Genomic DNA, 19,560 nt, shown 5'->3' with positions numbered 1-19,560 from the left:
AAAACTCCACAAAACTTTACTCCCTTGATGGCCTTTCACACTGCTTGATTTTTACCCAAGGGCTTGATGGGCTGAAAAAACTGTAACAAGCTTTTTCTTGCTAGTAATTCTCTGTACAGTCATCAGGTGGCTAATAGGAGAAACAAGCATATGATGCAACAGGAGATTTCTTGTTTTTTATTCTAGCCTAATGATGTTAAATTGGTATGCCACAAATAAATTCAATAAACATCACTTTCCAGTGGGTACTGGTGCTGTGAAAGAAAACCAAAACTCATTATATTTGTGGTCAAGCACCTTCAGCTGTTTCCCTCAGGAGTCAAGAAGGGCAAAGCTTTACCTGATAACACTGTCTCCAGAGAAAACCCTGCACTGCAAATCCAGTTACAGCCTCCCAGTTCCCCCCACCCCAGCCCCTTGTAAAATTACCTGCACATTTGGTTAGGATGAAAAATACATTGCCATAGCAGTAATCACCATAAATACAAAATTATTCCAAAAAAACCCCAACAAATAACATTTTATAGCATTTTGAAGATGGGTTTCCAAACTTTTTAACTTGACTATAAGGTACACCAAAACAACCAACCCTGGATGCACTGCTAGACATGGGTGTATGATTGGACACACAGTCCAACACATAGGTACCTGCATCACAAGATGAAAGAAGATCAAAGGAAAGGATCAGTGATGGTACATGTCTAGGAAGTAAACAGACAAATATTAGATAGGAGAGATCTCAAGCTGATGGAAAAAGTATTTGATAGGTATGCAAATGAGCATTTGTATAAACAGAGAAAGAAGAAGACAATTTAGAGGGTAGAGAGCTAGCTAAAGAACACAAGTAAGTGTCATGCATATACAGACTTTTTTCTTTCAAAAAATTAAGAGTATAAATAATTACAGATGCATGGGAAATATTTGCCAGATTTCAGTCAGTTTGAGAAAAAACACATTTCTTGAAACTAAATTAATGGATTTTAACTCAGGAAAAGTGTCGACGTTCATCGGGATTGAAATTTCCAATCACTCACTGATTTTAAGTCACTAACCAGATATGAGCAAGATAAAAACATTTTGCTTCAGGGTGACTGACAGCAACAAACCAGAGTTCAAAATTAAAATAGGGAATGATCTGACTTGTAAGAAACACAGAGTAGCAGGTGGATGGGTGAGATGATCACTTATGGTCACTGCCATGCTGCTTTCTCTAGCTCATATGAGGTGACTTCTGTGAGCCTGCAGTATAGCTACTTGAAAAGGGGGGTTTCCATGCTATTTCCACGAGGGCTGAATTATTTTGCCCTTCCTATGCTCTTCCTCTGACCTGAGGATGAATATAAGACTTAAAGGTCTTGCCTGATGTGAGAGGAGAATTCAGTGGGATGAATTGTTTTTCTTTTGTTCTGAGGGGAAGGATCTACTAACCAGACCCAGGAGTCCATAGGTTAACTGTTTTCTGAAATCCCTAGCATGTTATATCACAGATGTCTGTGCCTGAGGAGGAAGGCCTCCATGTTCTCCTAAGGAGTAATTTGTACTAAGCTTGTCTGTAGGAAGCGAACTGCAATCTCAGTTCACTGGAACGATGTTCCTGAAAGAGAAAATCTCAGATCTTCATGTAACACACAGAGGGAGAAGTAAAGTGGGATTTTTGTGGTGAGTCACCAGAACTCCACTTCTAAATAACAGAAAAAGAAACTTCTGGAAGAAAACTCATCTGATCACTCTTTGCTGTAGCTGGTTGTAATCAGACATAATGTAGGAGTGTTTGAATCCTTTCATATAGGGATTTACCCTGGGTGCTGTTTGGGGTTTGCATGGCCAGGTTTTGGGAGTGGTTGTGGGACTGGAGGGGTATCTTCTACAAAGAGCTGCTAGAAGTTTCTCTGAGGTCCAACAGAGCCCACACCAGCTGGATCAAGGACACACTGATAGCAAATGCTGAGCCAATCAGCAATGGTGGTAGAACCTCTGCGGTAACCTTATCATTAATGGAAAGAGACAGACCTTTCCAGAGGGCTTACTCAAGTCCAACATGGACAATGCCCTTCTCAGGGTATGCCCACACAAAATGTAACAAATGCTGGCATTCTTCAGTCCCACAGGAGTGGGACTTCCATATTGGAACCCAGAGATGAGCTGGGGCACCACAGGGCATCTAAAAACAATGGAAAAAGATTCAGTCCTTGAGTATCTTCCCTGATTTTGATCACTGTAATTACCCTCTAAATGTGATAAACTACTTGATAAATGTGATAAATTACTTGAGTTGCTTTTCAGTCTCTTGCAATGTGGTGTGCCTTTGACCTCTTTCCATACAAATAAGGGAGGTGGATTAAACCCATTCTGAGCCTTTTCCTTGTTTTACTCACTTCCCTTCAGGAAAGAGTTTTCTCCATAAGACTTTTTTTAAGGCAGATGTCACCTCCTGGTTCCTAAGAGTGTAGATCAAGGGGTTCAGAGCTGGAGTGACAGCACTGTACAGCAGAGACACTGGCACATCTCTTTCCAGGGAGCTTCCTGAGGAGGGCTGTGCATAACTGAAAAGCACTGGTATGTAAAACAGTACCACAATGGTGAGGTGGGAAGCACAAGTGGAGAAGGGCTTCCATCTTCCTTTCTGGGAACGGACTTTCTGGACAAGAAAGGAGATGATGTAGAGGTAGGAGAGCACTGTGAGAATGAAGGAGCCTAGAGCAATAGTTGGGGTGACGATGTTGAGGAGGCTCATATTGAGGCTGGTGTTACTGCAAGCCAAATTCAACAGTGGCTTGATGTCACAGAGGAAGTGATGAATGTGGCTGTGGCCACAGAAACTGAGCTGAGAGGTCATGACCAAGTGCATCAGGGCATACACAAAGCCAGTGGACCAGCAGGCCCCAGCCAGCAGCAGACAAGTCCGTGGGCTCATGACAAGGGCGTAGCGCAAAGGATTGCAAATGGCCACATAGCGGTCGTAGGCCATGGTGGCCAGGAGCACAGCCTCTGTACTGCCAAGGAAGTGGAAGAAGTGGAGCTGAGCCAAGCACCCTCCAAAAGAGATGGGCTGGTGGCCAAAGAGAAAGCCAGTCAGCATCTTGGGAACCGTGACAGTGGAGTAGAAAATGTCCAGGCAGGAGAGGTTCCTCAGGAAGAAGTACATTGGCGTGTGGAGCCGGGGCTCACATATCACCACGGTCACAATGGCCCCATTTCCCAGAAGACAGGTCAGGTAGAGCAACAGAAAGGTGATGAAGCACAAGTGCTGCAGCCCCTGGACATCGGTGATGCCCAGCAGGATGAACTCGCCCACTTGTGTCTGGTTACGCATTGCTGGAAGAATAAGAAGCAAAGGGAACTGTCAGGGTTCACAGCTGAGAGCAGGAACACAACTGCAAAAGCCACTGGCTTCTCTGCTGCTTTAAGACAAATTGATGCAGAAACAAGCAAAACATGACACATGGCACCAAACCTAAAAGCTGCACAGAGACTCCATGGACATAAAGAACTTTAATGTTGCCTTCCCCTACCTTCTGTCTAGAGCAAAGAGAAGAGTATTCCAGAGGAGGAGATGCTTCTTTCTACTGTTGTGCCTACATTTCACTAAGCCAATTCTAATTTTCACATTTCTCATCATTTCCATCTCTTCCAGACACGTCTTTGACCTGAAAGAATGCACAATTTCCATTTTTTTAACAAAAAAAGCAGCACATGAATGGGGCATAATATCAGCATATCCCCTCCTACAACACTAAGGTGGAGCCAGACTGAGTTTGCAGGAGCTGAGTTAATGCTGCAAGTTGCAGGCACTCTGGCTCATCATTCTGGAAGCCGTTTGTACTGCCCACCAAGAGAACACAGTCAGCTCAGTCAGCATCTCTGGTCTTCTAAAATGCAGTGAGCACACACAGCTTTCACTGGTTTCTGCTCCAGATGAGCTGTGTATTGCTCTGGGTATGTCCAACCTTACGCAGTGAAGAACCAGGTGCTGAGACTGTGTTGTAGGGCAGGCAGGCACAGGTAGAGTTACAGCTGCACTTCTCCACGACATGCAAATGCCTCCATCTCTGACATGTTCTTTGCTGCCTTCAGGGACCAAAGCCCTGCTCACCAAAACCTACCTGCAGAAAGACATCACTCGGTTAAGTTGTGCCCCCCAACCTCCCCTGATGCTGCCCGTTCCTCCTACTCAGCCACAGGTGACCTGATCCCTTTCCCCTTTCCCTCCTCAACATCTTCCTGTCACTTCCCTTCAGTTTCACAGATGCTGACAGATACTTTCTGCCATTGGCTGATCAACACATCCAGTCAATGTCCTGATGTCCTTGGCTGTATTTTAAGACTCCTGCTTAAATAGAAATGCAAAGAAAAGACTTTGCTTGCTGAAGCTTACTTTTTTTTCCCCAACTGTAAAAACACTACTATAGAATAGGAAAAAGGCCCACCTCACTACCAATCAGCATGTTTCTCCTTGTAGTAAGGCCCCCTGATAGTCAGCTTGACAGAAAAGCTGAGCACGAGACAGTGTATTTTGTGGAGTGAAAAGACCGATGGTTTCTGCTCCTTTTTCTTCTCTATGTCCTTGGCATTCCTCTGGCTGAGCCATCAATACTGCAGCCCTGAGGACAATGACCGGTGTGAGTCCGTGGGCTTTGTGGGTGGTCAGGTCGGATGCAAGGTGGAAGCTTTACAAACAGGACCATACATCCCTAATGACCTAGGTCGAGGGGGAAGAAGTATTTATATCACTTCCAGAATGTTCAACATTATCAGCAACATCAGGGGGGCAGCAATTCTCCTATTGCTTTGATCAGTCTCCTGGGATGGGATTTGTGAATCAGTGGTGTGCTCAGAGCAGTAAGTGTTGCCTGAACATCATGCACAGATGAGCCTCCTGCAAATCAGAGGACACCAAGCAAAGCAGCCCATGGAGACTAGCTAATAACAACAACAATGCAAACCACTAACTCAGCCCCCTCCAAATTAAAAACCCTAGAAACCAACATAAGTGTCTTCTCAATGCAGAGAGCTTTGGGCTGAAATTGCTACTGGCAATTGAGGCCTGGCTTTGCAACCTCTGCTGAAGCAGAGCACTGCTTGAGTGACTTTTCGGGAATCTCTTTCAAGTATTAGAATTTGTGAGACCAAGTATGGGTTCCATCCATTCTGATGTGCTAGGATTTTCCATGCTTAATGTTTTGGTTTTTGTTTGTGTTTTTTTACTCTGCATATAAGAGGAGGTTATGATGTCTTTGTAGTCAAAAACATCCCAAACGTGCATCAATTTTCAATCCTGTGGAAAAATTTCCACCACAGTTTGGAGAAGTACCATGTTCAATTCTAGTGCAAGTGTTTCTGATGTTGGTGTAGAAATCCCACAGGACCTTTTGAATCACAAAGATGCCTCTTTCTGGGAAGGTGGCTTTAACTTTTTCTCCATAAAGTTCCTAGCAGCTCAGCTCCAGGTTGATCTTGGCTTTGAAGAGCCATTTTGTTCAGTACAGTTTTGTAGACACACAGAAACATGGAGGCTGGAGGAAACCTCTGCAATCTCTGGTCCTTCCCCTGCTCATAGCAGGCTGACGAGGTAGGCTCTTGTCCTGGAAAGACTCTTTCTGGGGGGCCTGTTCCAAGTGTGACTACCCTCAAGGTGAGTAAGTATTCCCTAGGATCTAACTCAGATTTCCCAGGTTTCCACTCGTGCCCTTCACCTTGCATCTTCTCACTGAGCCCCTCTGAGAAATATTTGTGCCCGTTCTCCCTAAGAGACTCCACCCCGGCCATAAGCAGTTGCAGACAGCAATACACTCTCCTTGGCCTGGAAAGGGACAAGGATGAACAAACGCTGTCTCCCAGCCCCTCCTTGTCCTCAAGGTGTGTCAGACCACTAATCACCCTGCTGTCCCTCTGCTGGACCTGTTCCACCCAGCATTGTCTTTCCAGTACTTGGCAGTCCCAGACTGGATGCGTTCTTCCCGATGGGATCTCAGGAGTGCCCAAGAGAGGGGAAGGCAATATGCTGAGAGGATGCTCTGTTCCAGCATTCAGGTTGTCAATCAATGGAATAAACTGCAGCAGCCACAGCACTGGTCCCTGAGAAATACCACTACAACCTAGTTGATAGCAGGACCAGAACCAGTGAATGAGAGTCAACATTGGTGAGGATGTTCCTAGTCATAGTCATCACCATATACATTATCAAATGTACCATCATCATATACATTACCAAAAGGAATACTGTTCTTGTTCTGTCCAGGCCAGAGTCAACCTCCCCAAGCAGCCAGCCCAGGTGAGCTGGGTTAGCCCAGGTTGTTTTCCACACCACCTGACATCACTCCCCCATAGAAAGGGCTGGTGAGGGAGGGGTGCTCCTGGGTGCCTCCAGGGCAGTCAGAGTGAGGTTGGGGTGTTGGGTCAGTCCTTGCATTGGTGCAGTACTCTCTAGGCACTGGGACGATAAAGTGCTCTGTGTTATCACTGGGTGTAAGTGAAATTTGCCATCGGCTGTTACTGTTCTCCTTGCACAGTGATTTAGTCAGTAGACTGTCTTTATCCCAACTCAAGCTCTCTCTGTTTCTCCTCAGGGAGTGAGGAGTGGCTTGTAGTTCTCAGCCCCTGTTTGGGGCTGACCCACCACAAAGTGAGAGTAAACCGAGAGTAAACATTGGCTGATCCAAGGCCAGAGGTGCTGCTGTCCAAGGCTGAGCCAGTCGGCGGTGGTCACAGCGCCGCTGGGAATCACATTTAGGAGGAAAAAGTATCAGGAATCGGTGGGGAGACTGACCCATGCTGCAGCAGGTTTGCTGGGGGACTTGTGACTCTGGGGGGCACCAGGCCAGAGCAGTCTGGGCCTGAAGGTCAGCACCCCATGGAAGGGAGCTGTGCTGAGGCAGCTGGTGAGGAGATGCTACCCCGACAGAAAGGACTCATGTTGGAGAAGTTCATGGAGGCCTGTCTCCCATGGGTGGGAGCCCACAGCGCCGCAGGGGAAGTGTGTGTGTGTGTAATGGGCCTGCCCAGCTAAGAAGGAAACCAACTCGGGAGGAACTGACTGAAACCCCCCTTTCCCTGACCCTGCCCGTGCCACAGTGGAGGGGGAAGAAGGGAGCGAAGTTACTACTAAAGTCTGCTAAGAGGGGAGGGGTGGGGGGAAGTAGAGGTGGTTTAAGACCTGGAGGAGGAAAGCAGCTTGTGAGGAACTGACCAGAAGCCCACTGCCCATTCCCTGCCCCTCCCCATGCCATGTTGGAGAGGGAAGAAGGGAGTAAAGTCATGAATGAAGTGAAGTCTGCTAAGAAGGGAGGGGTGGGGGGAAGGTGCTTTAAGACCTGGCCGGACTTCTCATCACCTGACTCTGGGTCACTGGGTGTGTAGTTGTAGTGTAATAAATTAGTTTTCTTTCCTTTATTCTGTCTTGAGTCTGTTTTGCCCATGACACTGATTGGAGCCTCATCCCTCTCTGGCCTTATCTTGACTCCTAAGCCTGCCTATATATATTTCCTCCCCTGTCCAGCTGAACAGGAGAGTGATAGAGCAGCATCGGTGAACATTTGGCCTCTAGCCAGGGCCAAACCGCCTCATGCTGCTTGAAAAGTATGCACTTCACAGACATGATGTGTGACAAAGTACCTGCAACAGACCAGTTGTGGATCCACTGGCCAGGTCTGGTTAGGATACTTGAAGACATTCAACATGTCTGTAGCAGTCTGTGTAAATGCAAATCAATCATTTCATGATTGGCCTTAAAGGGAATCCGGAAAAGTAGCCAGTCACATAAATACATTGAAGCAGCAAAATCTAGGCAAGATAAACCACACAGCTAAAAGTGTTAGAGGTCAAGCTCATATCTGGTTTTGAGTCTACATTTACATCTAGGGTCATTAGTGAGGTTCACTTTATCAGTAATGGAAAGACACAGATCTTTCAGAGGGCTTACTCAAGTCCAACGTGGACAACACCCTTCTCAGGCTATGCCCACACACAATGTAACAAATGCTGGCATTCTTCAGGTCTAACAGAAAGTCTGAATGATGAGTCATTCGTCTGCTTAAACATAGGTGCCATGTTATCATTTCATATCTTAGATAGTCCAGGAGATCCAGTTGGGACTGTCAGCTATGCCTCAAGTCCTAGAAGAGACAACTACACTTCCGTACTGCAATCCAGAGATGATCTGGGGCACCACAGGGCATCTAAAAACAGTGAAAGAAGCTTCAGTTGTTGACTATCTACCCTGATTTTAATTGATGTGGTTAGCTTCTAAATATGATAAACAACTTTAGAAAACCAGTTGCTTTTTAGTCTCTTGCAATGTGGTGTGCCTCTGACCTATTTCCATAAAATAGGTGCGGTGCAGTAAGCCCATTCTGAGCCTTGTCCTTACTTTACTCACTTCCCTTCAGGAAAGAGTTTTTTCCATAACATTTTTTTCAGGGTAGATGCCACCTCCTGGTTCCTAAGAGTGTAGATCAAGGGGTTCAGAGCTGGAGTGACAGCACTGTACAGGAGAGACACTGGCACATCTCTTTCCAGGGAGCTTCCTGAGGAGGGCTGTGCATAATTGAAAAGCACTGGTATGTAAAGCAGTGCCACAATGGTGAGGTGGGAAGCACAAGTGGAGAAGGGCTTCCAACTTCCTTCCGAGGAATGGACTTTCTGGACAAGAAAGGAGATGATGTAGAGGTAGGAGAGCACTGTGAGAATGAAGGGGCCTAGAGCAATAGTTGGGGTGACAATGTTGAGAAGCCTCATGTTGAGGCTGGTGTTACTGCAAGCCAAATTCAACAGTGGCTTGATGTCACAGAAGAAGTGATGAATGTGGCTGTGGCCACAGAAACTGAGCTGAGAGGTCATGACCAAGTGCATCAGGGCATGCAGAAAGCCAGTGGACCAGCTGGCCCCAGCCAGCAGCAGACAAGTCCGTGGGCTCATGACAAGGGCGTAGCGCAAAGGATTGCAAATGGCCACATAGCGGTCGTAGGCCATGGTGGCCAGGAGCACAGCCTCTGTACTGCCAAGGAAGTGGAAGAAATGGAGCTGAGCCAAGCAATCTCCAAAAGAGATGGGCTGGTGGCCAAAGAGAAAGCCAGTCAGCATCTTGGGAACCGTGACAGTGGAGTAGAAAATGTCCAGGCAGGAGAGGTTCCTCAGGAAGAAGTACATTGGCGTGTGGAGCCGGGGCTCACATATCACCACGGTCACAATGGCCCCATTTCCCAGAAGACAGGTCAGGTAGAGCAACAGAAAGGTGATGAAGCACAAGTGCTGCAGCCCCTGGACATCGGTGATGCCCAGCAGGATGAACTCGCCCACTTGTGTCTGGTTACGCATTGCTGGAAGAATAAGAAGCAAAGGGAACTGTCAGGGTTCACAGCTGAGAGCAGGAACACAACTGCAAAAGCCACTGGCTTCTCTGCTGCTTTAAGACAAAGAGATGCAGAAACAAGCAAAACATGACACATGGCACCAAACCTAAAAGCTGCACAGAGACTCCATGGACATAAAGAACTTTAATGTTGCCTTCCCCTACCTTCTGTCTAGAGCAAAGAGAAGAGTATTCCAGAGGAGGAGATGCTTCTTTCTACTGTTGTGCCTACATTTCACTAAGCCAATTCTAATTTTCACATTTCTCATCATTTCCATCTCTTCCAGACACGTCTTTGACCTGAAAGAATCACAATTTCCATTTTTTTAACAAAAAAAGCAGCACATGAATGGGGCATAATATCAGCATATCCCCTCCTACAACACTAAGGTGGAGCCAGACTGAGTTTGCAGGAGCTGAGTTAATGCTGCAAGTTGCAGGCACTCTGGCTCATCATTCTGGAAGCTGTTTGTACTGCCCACCAAGAGAACACAGTCAGCTCAGTCAGCATCTCTGGTCTTCTAAAATGCAGTGAGCACACACAGCTTTCACTGGTTTCTGCTCCAGATGAGCTGTGTATTGCTCTGGGTATGTCCAACCTTACGCAGTGAAGAACCAGGTGCTGAGACTGTGTTGTAGGGCAGGCAGGCACAGGTAGAGTTACAGCTGCACTTCTCCACGACATGCAAATGCCTCCATCTCTGACATGTTCTTTGCTGCCTTCAGGGACCAAAGCCCTGCTCACCAAAACCTACCTGCAGAAAGACATCACTCGGTTAAGTTGTGCCCCCCAACCTCCCCTGATGCTGCCCGTTCCTCCTACTCAGCCACAGGTGACCTGATCCCTTTCCCCTTTCCCTCCTCAACATCTTCCTGTCACTTCCCTTCAGTTTCACAGATGCTGACAGATACTTTCTGCCATTGGCTGATCAACACATCCAGTCAATGTCCTGATGTCCTTGGCTGTATTTTAAGACTCCTGCTTAAATAGAAATGCAAAGAAAAGACTTTGCTTGCTGAAGCTTACTTTTTTTTCCCCAACTGTAAAAACACTACAATAGAATAGGAAAAAGGCCCACCTCACTACCAATCAGCATGTTTCTCCTTGTAGTAAGGTCCCCTGATAGTCAGCTTGACAGAAAAGCTGAGCACGAGACAGTGTATTTTGTGGAGTGAAAAGACCGATGGTTTCTGCTCCTTTTTCTTCTCTATGTCCTTGGCATTCCTCTGGCTGAGCCATCAATACTGCAGCCCTGAGGACAATGACCGGTGTGAGTCCGTGGGCTTTGTGGGTGGTCAGGTCGGATGCAAGGTGGAAGCTTTACAAACAGGACCATACATCCCTAATGACCTAGGTCGAGGGGGAAGAAGTATTTATATCACTTCCAGAATGTTCAACATTATCAGCAACATCAGGGGGGCAGCAATTCTCCTATTGCTTTGATCAGTCTCCTGGGATGGGATTTGTGAATCAGTGGTGTGCTCAGAGCAGTAAGTGTTGCCTGAACATCATGCACAGATGAGCCTCCTGCAAATCAGAGGACACCAAGCAAAGCAGCCCATGGAGACTAGCTAATAACAACAACAATGCAAACCACTAACTCAGCCCCCTCCAAATTAAAAACCCTAGAAACCAACATAAGTGTCTTCTCAATGCAGAGAGCTTTGGGCTGAAATTGCTACTGGCAATTGAGGCCTGGCTTTGCAACCTCTGCTGAAGCAGAGCACTGCTTGAGTGACTTTTCGGGAATCTCTTTCAAGTATTAGAATTTGTGAGACCAAGTATGGGTTCCATCCATTCTGATGTGCTAGGATTTTCCATGCTTAATGTTTTGGTTTTTGTTTGTGTTTTTTTACTCTGCATATAAGAGGAGGTTATGATGTCTTTGTAGTCAAAAACATCCCAAACGTGCATCAATTTTCAATCCTGTGGAAAAATTTCCACCACAGTTTGGAGAAGTACCATGTTCAATTCTAGTTGAAGTGGTTCTGATGTTGGTGTAGAAATCCCACAGGACCTTTTGAATCACAAAGATGCCTCTTTCTGGGAAGGTGGCTTTAACCTTTCCTCCATAAAGCTCCTGGCAGCTCAGCTCCAGGTTGATCTTGGGTTTGAAGAGGTTCAGTACAGTTTTGTAGACACACAGAAAAATGGAGGCTGGAGGAAACCTCTGCAGTCTCTGGTCCTTCCCCTGCTCATAGCAGGCTGACAAGGTGGACTCTTGTCCTGGAAAAACACTTTCTGGGGGGCCTGTTCCAAGTTTGACTACCCTCAAGGTGAGTAAGTATTCCCTAGTGTCTAAGTCAGATTTCCCAGGTTTCCACTCGTGCCCTTCACCTTGCATCTTCTCACTGAGCCCCTCTGAGAAATATTTGTGCCCGTTCTCCCTAAGAGACTCCAGCCCGGCCATAAGCAGTTGCAGACAGCAATACACTCTCCTTGCCCTGGAAAGGGACAAGGATGAGCAAACGCTTTCTCCTAGCCCCTCCTTGTCCTCAAGGTGTGTCAGACCACTAATCACCCTGCTGTCCCTCTGCTGGACCTGTTCCACCCAGCATTGTCTTTCCAGTACTTGGCAGTCCCAGACTGGATGCGTTCTTCCCGATGGGATCTCAGGAGTGCCCAAGAGAGGGGAAGGCAATATGCTGAGAGGATGCTCTGTTCCAGCATTCAGGTTGTCAATCAATGGAATAAACTGCAGCAGCCACAGCACTGATCCCTGAGGAATACCACTACAACCTAGTTGATAGCAGGACCAGAACCAGTGAATGTGAGTCAACGTTGGTGAGGATGTTCCTAGTCATGGTCATCACCATATACACTGGCCAGGTCTGGTTAGGATACTTGAAGACATTCAACATGTCTGTAGCAGTCTGTGTAAATGCAAATCAATCATTTCATGATTGGCCTTAAAGGGAATCCGGAAAAGTAGCCAGTCACATAAATACATAGAAGCAGCAAAATCTAGGCAAGATAAACCACACAGCTAAAAGTGTTAGAGGTCAAGCTCATATCTGGTTTTGAGTCTACATTTACATCTAGGGTCATTAGTGAGGTTCACTTTTTCAGTAATGGAAAGACACAGATCTTTCAGAGGGCTTACTCAAGTCCAACGTGGACAACACCCTTCTCAGGCTATGCCCACACACAATGTAACAAATGCTGGCATTCTTCAGGTCTAACAGAAAGTCTGAATGATGAGTCATTCGTCTGCTTAAACATAGGTGCCATGTTATCATTTCATATCTTAGATAGTCCAGGAGATCCAGTTGGGACTGTCAGCTATGCCTCAAGTCCTAGAAGAGACAACTACACTTCCGTACTGCAATCCAGAGATGATCTGGGGCACCACAGGGCATCTAAAAACAGTGAAAGAAGCTTCAGTTGTTGACTATCTACCCTGATTTTAATTGATGCGGTTAGCTTCTAAATATGATAAACAACTTGAGACAACCAGTTGCTTTTTAGTCTCTTGCAATGTGGTGTGCCTCTGACCTATTTCCATAAAATAGGTGTGGTGCAGTAAGCCCATTCTGAGCCTTGTCCTTGCTTTACTCACTTCCCTTCAGGAAAGAGTTTTTTCCATAACATTTTTTTCAGGGTAGATGCCACCTCCTGGTTCCTAAGAGTGTAGATCAAGGGGTTCAGAGCTGGAGTGACAGCACTGTACAGGAGAGACACTGGCACATCTCTTTCCAGGGAGCTTCCTGAGGAGGGCTGTGCATAATTGAAAAGCACTGGTATGTAAAGCAGTGCCACAATGGTGAGGTGGGAAGCACAAGTGGAGAAGGGCTTCCATCTTCCTTCCTGGGAACGGACTTTCTGGACAAGAAAGGAGATGATGTAGAGGTAGGAGAGCACTGTGAGAATGAAGGGGCCTAGAGCAATAGTTGGGGTGACAATGTTGAGAAGCCTCATGTTGAGGCTGGTGTTACTGCAAGCCAAATTCAACAGTGGCTTGATGTCACAGAAGAAGTGATGAATGTGGCTGTGGCCACAGAAACTGAGCTGAGAGGTCATGACCAAGTGCATCAGGGCATGCACAAAACCAGTGGACCAGCTGGCCCCAGCCAGCAGCAGACAAGTCCGTGGGCTCATGACAAGGGCGTAGCGCAAAGGATTGCAAATGGCCACATAGCGGTCGTAGGCCATGGTGGCCAGGAGCACAGCCTCTGTACTGCCAAGGAAGTGGAAGAAATGGAGCTGAGCCAAGCACCCTCCAAAAGAGATGGGCTGGTGGCCAAAGAGAAAGCCAGTCAGCATCTTGGGAACCATGACAGTGGAGTAGAAAATGTCCAGGCAGGAGAGGTTCCCCAGGAAGAAGTACATTGGCGTGTGGAGCCGGGGCTCACATATCACCACGGTCACAATGGCCCCATTTCCCAGAAGACAGGTCAGGTAGAGCAACAGAAAGGTGATGAAGCACAAGTGCTGCAGCCCCTGGACATCGGTGATGCCCAGCAGGATGAACTCGCCCACTTGTGTCTGGTTACGCATTGCTGGAAGAATAAGAAGCAAAGGGAACTGTCAGGGTTCACAGCTGAGAGCAGGAACACAACTGCAAAAGCCACTGGCTTCTCTGCTGCTTTAAGACAAAGAGATGCAGAAACAAACAAAACATGACACATGGCACCAAACCTAAAAGCTGCACAGAGACTCCATGGACATAAAGAACTTTAATGTTGCCTTCCCCTACCTTCTGTCTAGAGCAAAGGGAAGAGTGTTCTAGAGGAGGAGATGCTTCTTTCTACTGTTGTGCCTACATTTCACTAAGCCAATTCTAATTTTCACATTTCTTATCATTTCCAGACAAGTCTTTAATCTTAAAGAATGCAAGGTTTTTAACAAAAAATAACAGCAGCACATGAATGGGGCATAATATCAGCAGGCCCCCTCCCACAACACTAAGGTGGAGCCAGACTGAGTTTGCAGGAGCTGAGTTAATGCTGCAAGTTGCAGGCACTCTGGCTCATCACTCTGGAAGCTGATTGTACTGCCCACCAAGAGAACACAGTCAGCTCAATCAGCATCTCTGGTCTTCTAAAATGCAGTGAGCACACAGAGCTTTCACTGGTTTCTGCTCCAGATGAGCTGTGTATTGCTCTGGGTATGTCCAACCTTACGCAGTGATGAACAAGGTGCTGAGATTGTGTTGCAGGGCAGGCAGGCACAGGTATTTCTAGCTTACAATACAGACTGCAAATTCTGCAAGAAGGAATTAGCCCACCCCTTGTACTGGGACTCCCTCAGCCTCTTGTTTCACTGTGAAAACAATAAACACACAGAAAACTTCTAACGTGATTTCACAGCAGAGGAATGTGAGCACGTAGCCTAAAGGCAGTTTGTGCACAGAGGCATCATCTCTGCACAGCTGGTCATGTTCTCTCAATATACTTTCAGCCTGATCTCTGAATAAGCTCTGTTGGAAATGGTAGAACTGATAATATCATGGACATCCTAAATCTTTAGTCAGTCACCTGTGTTGGAAGAGTTACAGCTGCACTTCTCCACGACATGCAAATGCCTCCATCTCTGACACGTTCTTTGCTGCCTTCAGGGACCAAAGCCCTGCTCACCAAAACCCACCTGCAGAAAGACATCACTCGGTTAAGGTGTGCCCCCCAACCTCCTCTGATGCATCCCATTCCTCTTACTCAGCCACAGGTGACCTGATCCCTTTCCCCTGCCCGTCCTCAACATTGTTCTTCTCTTCCTGTCACTTCCCTTCAGTTTCAGAGATGCTGACAGATACTTTCTGCCATTGGCTGATCAACACATCCAGTCCAAGAGAAATAGTTATCCCAAAGTACTTTTCTGTATTTTAAGACCCTTGCTTAAACAGTTTAAAGAAAACACTTTGCATGCAGAGACTTGCCTATTTTTCCAACTGTAAGAACACTACTACAACATAATGGGAAGCAGATAGTTCTGTGCAAGCCTCACCTCACTACCAATCAGCATGTTTCTCCATGTGGCAAAGCTCTCTGAGAGTCAGCCAGAAAGCAAAGTTGAACACAAGCCAATTCAATTTATTTTGTGGAGTGAAAAGACCGATGGTTTCTGCTCCTTTTTCTTCTCTATGTCCTTGGCATTCCTCTGGCTGAGCCATCAGTACTGCAGCCCTGAGGACAATGACTGCTGTCAGTCCACGGGGGCTTGTCAGTCGTCCGGTCGGATGCAAGGTGGAAGCTTTGCAAACAGGACCATACATCTCTGATGACCTAAGTAGAGGGGGAAGAAGTCTTTATATCACATCCAGAATGTTCATCATCATCAGCAACAGTCCCATCTCAGTCTCCTGGGATGGGATTTGTGAATCAGTGGTGTGCTTAGAGCAGCAAGTGTTCCCTGAACATCATGCATAGATGAGCCTCCTGCAAATAAGAGGACACCAAGCAAAGCAGCCCATGGAGACTAGCTAACAACTATAGCAACAACAAAAAGAACAATACACCAATGCACTCCCACCCCAAAGGAACAAAACAACAAACCAAACACAAACATCACTTCGTGCAGAGTCTTAGTGGAGAGGATTAGTTGTGTTGTGAAATACTGTGGTGGTTTGGCCCTAGCTAGAGGCCAAATGCCCACCAAAGCCAATCTTTCTCACTTTTTGCCTGAAAAGGGGAGAAAATATTTACTGGGAGGCTTAGGACTTGAGATAAGGACAGAGGAATCACTCTCCATTTAGTGCAATGGGCAAAACAGACTCAGCATAGAATAAAGAAATGTGATTTATTACTACTACAACTACACACCCAGTGAAACAGAGTCGGGTAATGAGACGCGTGGCCAGGTCTTAAAGTACCTTCCCCCCACCCCTCCCTTCTTAGCAGACTTAAACCTCATCACGATTTTACTCCCTTCTTCCCCCCCCCAAAATGGCACGGGGAGGGGCAGGGAATGGGCCGTGGGGTTCTGAAAGTTCCTCACAACCTGCTTTTCTTCCCCAGATCTCAACACTTGTACTGCCCCCCACCCCTGGCCTCTTGGGACACTTGACTTGGATCATAAACTCGCTCCCTTCTTCCCCCCATCGCAGCACAGGGAGGGGCAGGGAATGGGGAATGGGGGTTTTCAGCCCGTTCCTCCCGAGTTGTTTTCCTTCTTATGTGGGGGGGGCATTCCACACACACACTCGCTTTCCCTCCTGCACCGTGGGGTCCCCCCCACGAGAGACATTCCTACCCACGAACTTCTGCAGCCTGAGTCCTCTCTGTGGGGGAGTCATCTCCTCACCACAGGCCTCTCAGCAGGACTCCCTTCCATAGGGTGCTGACGTTGGGGCCCAGACTCCCCCAGCCTGGTCCCCCGCAAAGTCACAAGTCCCCCAGCAAACCTGCTGAGGCGGGGATCAATCTCTGCACAGGCCAGAGATGTCTCTGCTCCCCGTCCTCACCCACGGGCTGCGAGGGGACACCCGCTCCACCATGGTCTTCCCCAGGACCTGCAGGGGAATCTCTCTTTCCACATTCTTCCCCCCTCCCTCCTTCGGGCCTGGCCTCGGTGTCCACACAGCTTGTTACATCTTCTCACTCCCTTCTCCGCTGGCAAAATGCATCTGCCTGCAGGTTTTTTTCCCCTCTCTGTGATTCCAGAAGCGCTGTGACCATCCCGATGGGCTTGGTCCAGGTCAGCAGCAACTCTGGCCTTGACTGGCTGATGTTTACAGTCTGGGGCCTGCAGAGAGCTGCTGGCTGCTGCTTGCAGAAGCCATCTCAGCAGCACAGCTACACAAAACTGCAACAAATACTGATTTTGTTTCTTGTCCATTCCTATGTGATGAGGTGGTTCCTTGAATACTGTGGTTAAGTTTTGGCATACTGAGGTTCTGCAGTGTATCCAGAGAAGAGCTAGAAAGCTGGTCTAGAGAATAAGTTTTAAGAGGAACAGGGATTTGAGGCTGTTTCATCTGGAGAAAAGGAAATTCAAAGGAGCCTTATCACCCTCCACAGCTTCTTTACTTCCAAGTGCATTACAAGAGATTGTTACAATCTGTGTGTCTCAAGGTCAGTTGTTCCTCATGGCCAAGAGTGATGAAAAGAGCAAGTGAGTGTTGAGGGTTGGTGCAAAAATTCTGCCTGCTTGTTCACTGAGAAACTGTTGTGCTGCCTGAAAGAACACCTGTATTATTCATAAGGGGTACCAGAAAGATCATCTAGTTCCAAGCCCCTGCCATTGGCCAGGATAACCTCCACTTGCCCAGGTTGCCCAAAGCCCCATCCAACCTGGCCTTGAACATTGCCACGGATCCAGGGGCAGCCAGAGCTTCTCTGGGATATGTGTGCCAGGGCCTCCGTACTGTCATCAAAAAGGGGTCTTGTAGGAGTGGGCAGAATCCACGCCCTTGACCTGGTGTTGGCTGAGACCAACGGGATGAGGTTTAATAATGCCAAAGGCAGAGTCCTGCACATGGGACATAACAACCCCATGCAGCACTACAGGCTTGGGGGAGACTGTCTAGAGAGTTGTCAGGCAGAGAAGGACCAGGGGATGTTTGGTGACTGCTGACTGAATAGAGCCAGCAGTGTGCCCAGGTGGCCAGGAAGGTCAAAGGCATCCTGGCTTGTATTAAAAATAGTGAGGCACTGAAAGAGCTGTTAGGACCTGGAACAGGCTGCCCCGGGAGGTGGTTGAGTCACCATCCCTGGATGTGTTTAAAAAAAGGGTAGACCAGGTACTTAGAGATATGGTTTAGAGTAGGACAGGAATGGTTGGAATTGATGATCTTAAAGGTCTTTTCCAAACTTGTGATTCTGTGATTCTATTCATGCTGCTGAATGCAGCCCAGGACACCACTGACCTTCTGGGGTGCAAATGCACCTTGTTGGGTCGTGTTGAGCTTCTCTTTCCCTTGTACAGCCAATTCCTTCTCCTAAGCACTGCTCTCTTCAATACTCTACCCAGCCTGTCACTGTGCTTGGGATTGCTCCAACCCACGTGCAGAACCTTGCTCTCCAGAAATGCCTGAAAACAGACCTGTACCCAGGAGTTTGCCCTCCATTCCCTGCCTCCGTCAGCTATTCCTCAAATCCTGTACAAAACACACACACACTTCTGTATTGGAAACCAGAAACAAGGTGGGGCACCACAGGACATCTAAAAATGAGGGAAGAAGCTTCAGTCCTGGAATATCTCCCCTGTTTTTGATCCATCCAATTAGCTTTTAAATGTGAGACAACAAGTAGTTCAGTCTCTTGCAATGCTTTTGACCTCTTTCCTTATAAACAGTAGTGGAGTAAGCTCATTCTGAGCCTTGTCCTTGTTTTAGTCACTTCCTTTCACGAAAGAATTTTCTCCATAACATTTTTTTCAGGGCAGATGTCACCTCCTGGTTCCTAAGAGTGTAGATCAAGGGGTTCAGAGCTGGAGTGACAGCACTGTACAGGAGAGACACTGGCACATCTCTTTCCAGGGAGCTTCCTGAGGAGGGTGGTGTGTAATTGAAAAGCACTGGTATGTAAAGCAGTGCCACAGTGGTGAGGTGGGAAGCACAAGTGGAGAAGGGCTTCCATCTTCCTTTCAGGGAATGGACTTTCTGGACAAGAAAGGAGATGATGTAGAGGTAGGAGAGCACTGTGAGAATGAAGGGGCCTAGAACAATAGTTGTGGTGACGATGTTGAGGAGGCTCATGTTGAGGCTGGTGTTACTGCAAGCCAAATTCAACAGTGGCTTGATGTCACAGAAGAAGTGATGAATGTGGCTGTGGCCACAGAAACTGAGCTGAGAGGTCATGACCAAGTGCATCAGGGCATGCAGAAAGCCAGTGGACCAGCTGGCCCCAGCCAGCAGCAGACAAGTCCGTGGGCTCATGACAAGGGCGTAGCGCAAAGGATTGCAAATGGCCACATAGCGGTCGTAGGCCATGGTGGCCAGGAGCACAGCCTCTGTACTGCCAAGGAAGTGGAAGAAATGGAGCTGAGCCAAGCACCCTCCAAAAGAGATGGGCTGGTGGCCAAAGAGAAAGCCAGTCAGCATCTTGGGAACCGTGACAGTGGAGTAGAAAATGTCCAGGCAGGAGAGGTTCCCCAGGAAGAAGTACATTGGCGTGTGGAGCTGGGGCTCACATATCACCACGGTCACAATGGCCCCATTTCCCAGAAGACAGGTCAGGTAGAGCAACAGAAAGGTGATGAAGCACAAGTGCTGCAGCCCCTGGACATCGGTGATGCCCAGCAGGATGAACTCGCCCACTTGTGTCTGGTTACGCAT

At 47.5% G+C, this 19,560-nt stretch overlaps 4 protein-coding genes across 4 annotated transcripts; all 4 read right to left on the bottom strand.

The window, feature by feature from the left end:
- Positions 1-2,371: 2,371 nt before the first annotated feature.
- Positions 2,372-3,313, bottom strand: LOC311195007 (olfactory receptor 12D2-like; the record flags this gene model as incomplete). The annotated part of the gene is made up of 1 exon (XM_084268273.1): positions 2,372-3,313. The coding sequence occupies one exon, from the start codon at positions 3,311-3,313 to the stop codon at positions 2,372-2,374; it is 942 nt and encodes a 313-aa protein (XP_084124399.1).
- Positions 3,314-8,370: 5,057 nt separating this feature from the next.
- Positions 8,371-9,312, bottom strand: LOC311195010 (olfactory receptor 12D1-like; the record flags this gene model as incomplete). The annotated part of the gene is made up of 1 exon (XM_084268276.1): positions 8,371-9,312. The coding sequence occupies one exon, from the start codon at positions 9,310-9,312 to the stop codon at positions 8,371-8,373; it is 942 nt and encodes a 313-aa protein (XP_084124402.1).
- Positions 9,313-12,902: 3,590 nt separating this feature from the next.
- Positions 12,903-13,844, bottom strand: LOC311195009 (olfactory receptor 12D1-like; the record flags this gene model as incomplete). Its single annotated transcript, XM_084268275.1, has 1 exon — positions 12,903-13,844. The coding sequence occupies one exon, from the start codon at positions 13,842-13,844 to the stop codon at positions 12,903-12,905; it is 942 nt and encodes a 313-aa protein (XP_084124401.1).
- A 4,774-nt stretch (positions 13,845-18,618) lies between these two features.
- On the bottom strand, positions 18,619-19,560 carry LOC311194704 (olfactory receptor 12D1-like; the record flags this gene model as incomplete). Its single annotated transcript, XM_084267904.1, has 1 exon — positions 18,619-19,560. One exon carries the CDS (start codon positions 19,558-19,560, stop codon positions 18,619-18,621), a length of 942 nt encoding a protein of 313 aa, XP_084124030.1.

The sequence above is a fragment of the Gallinula chloropus genome (assembly GCF_964237585.1).
Source record: "Gallinula chloropus genome assembly, chromosome: 9".
Classification (NCBI taxonomy): Eukaryota; Metazoa; Chordata; class Aves; order Gruiformes; family Rallidae; genus Gallinula; species Gallinula chloropus.
The sequence above is the reverse complement of the archived record's forward strand: the minus strand, read 5'-3'. Positions and strand labels throughout refer to the sequence as shown.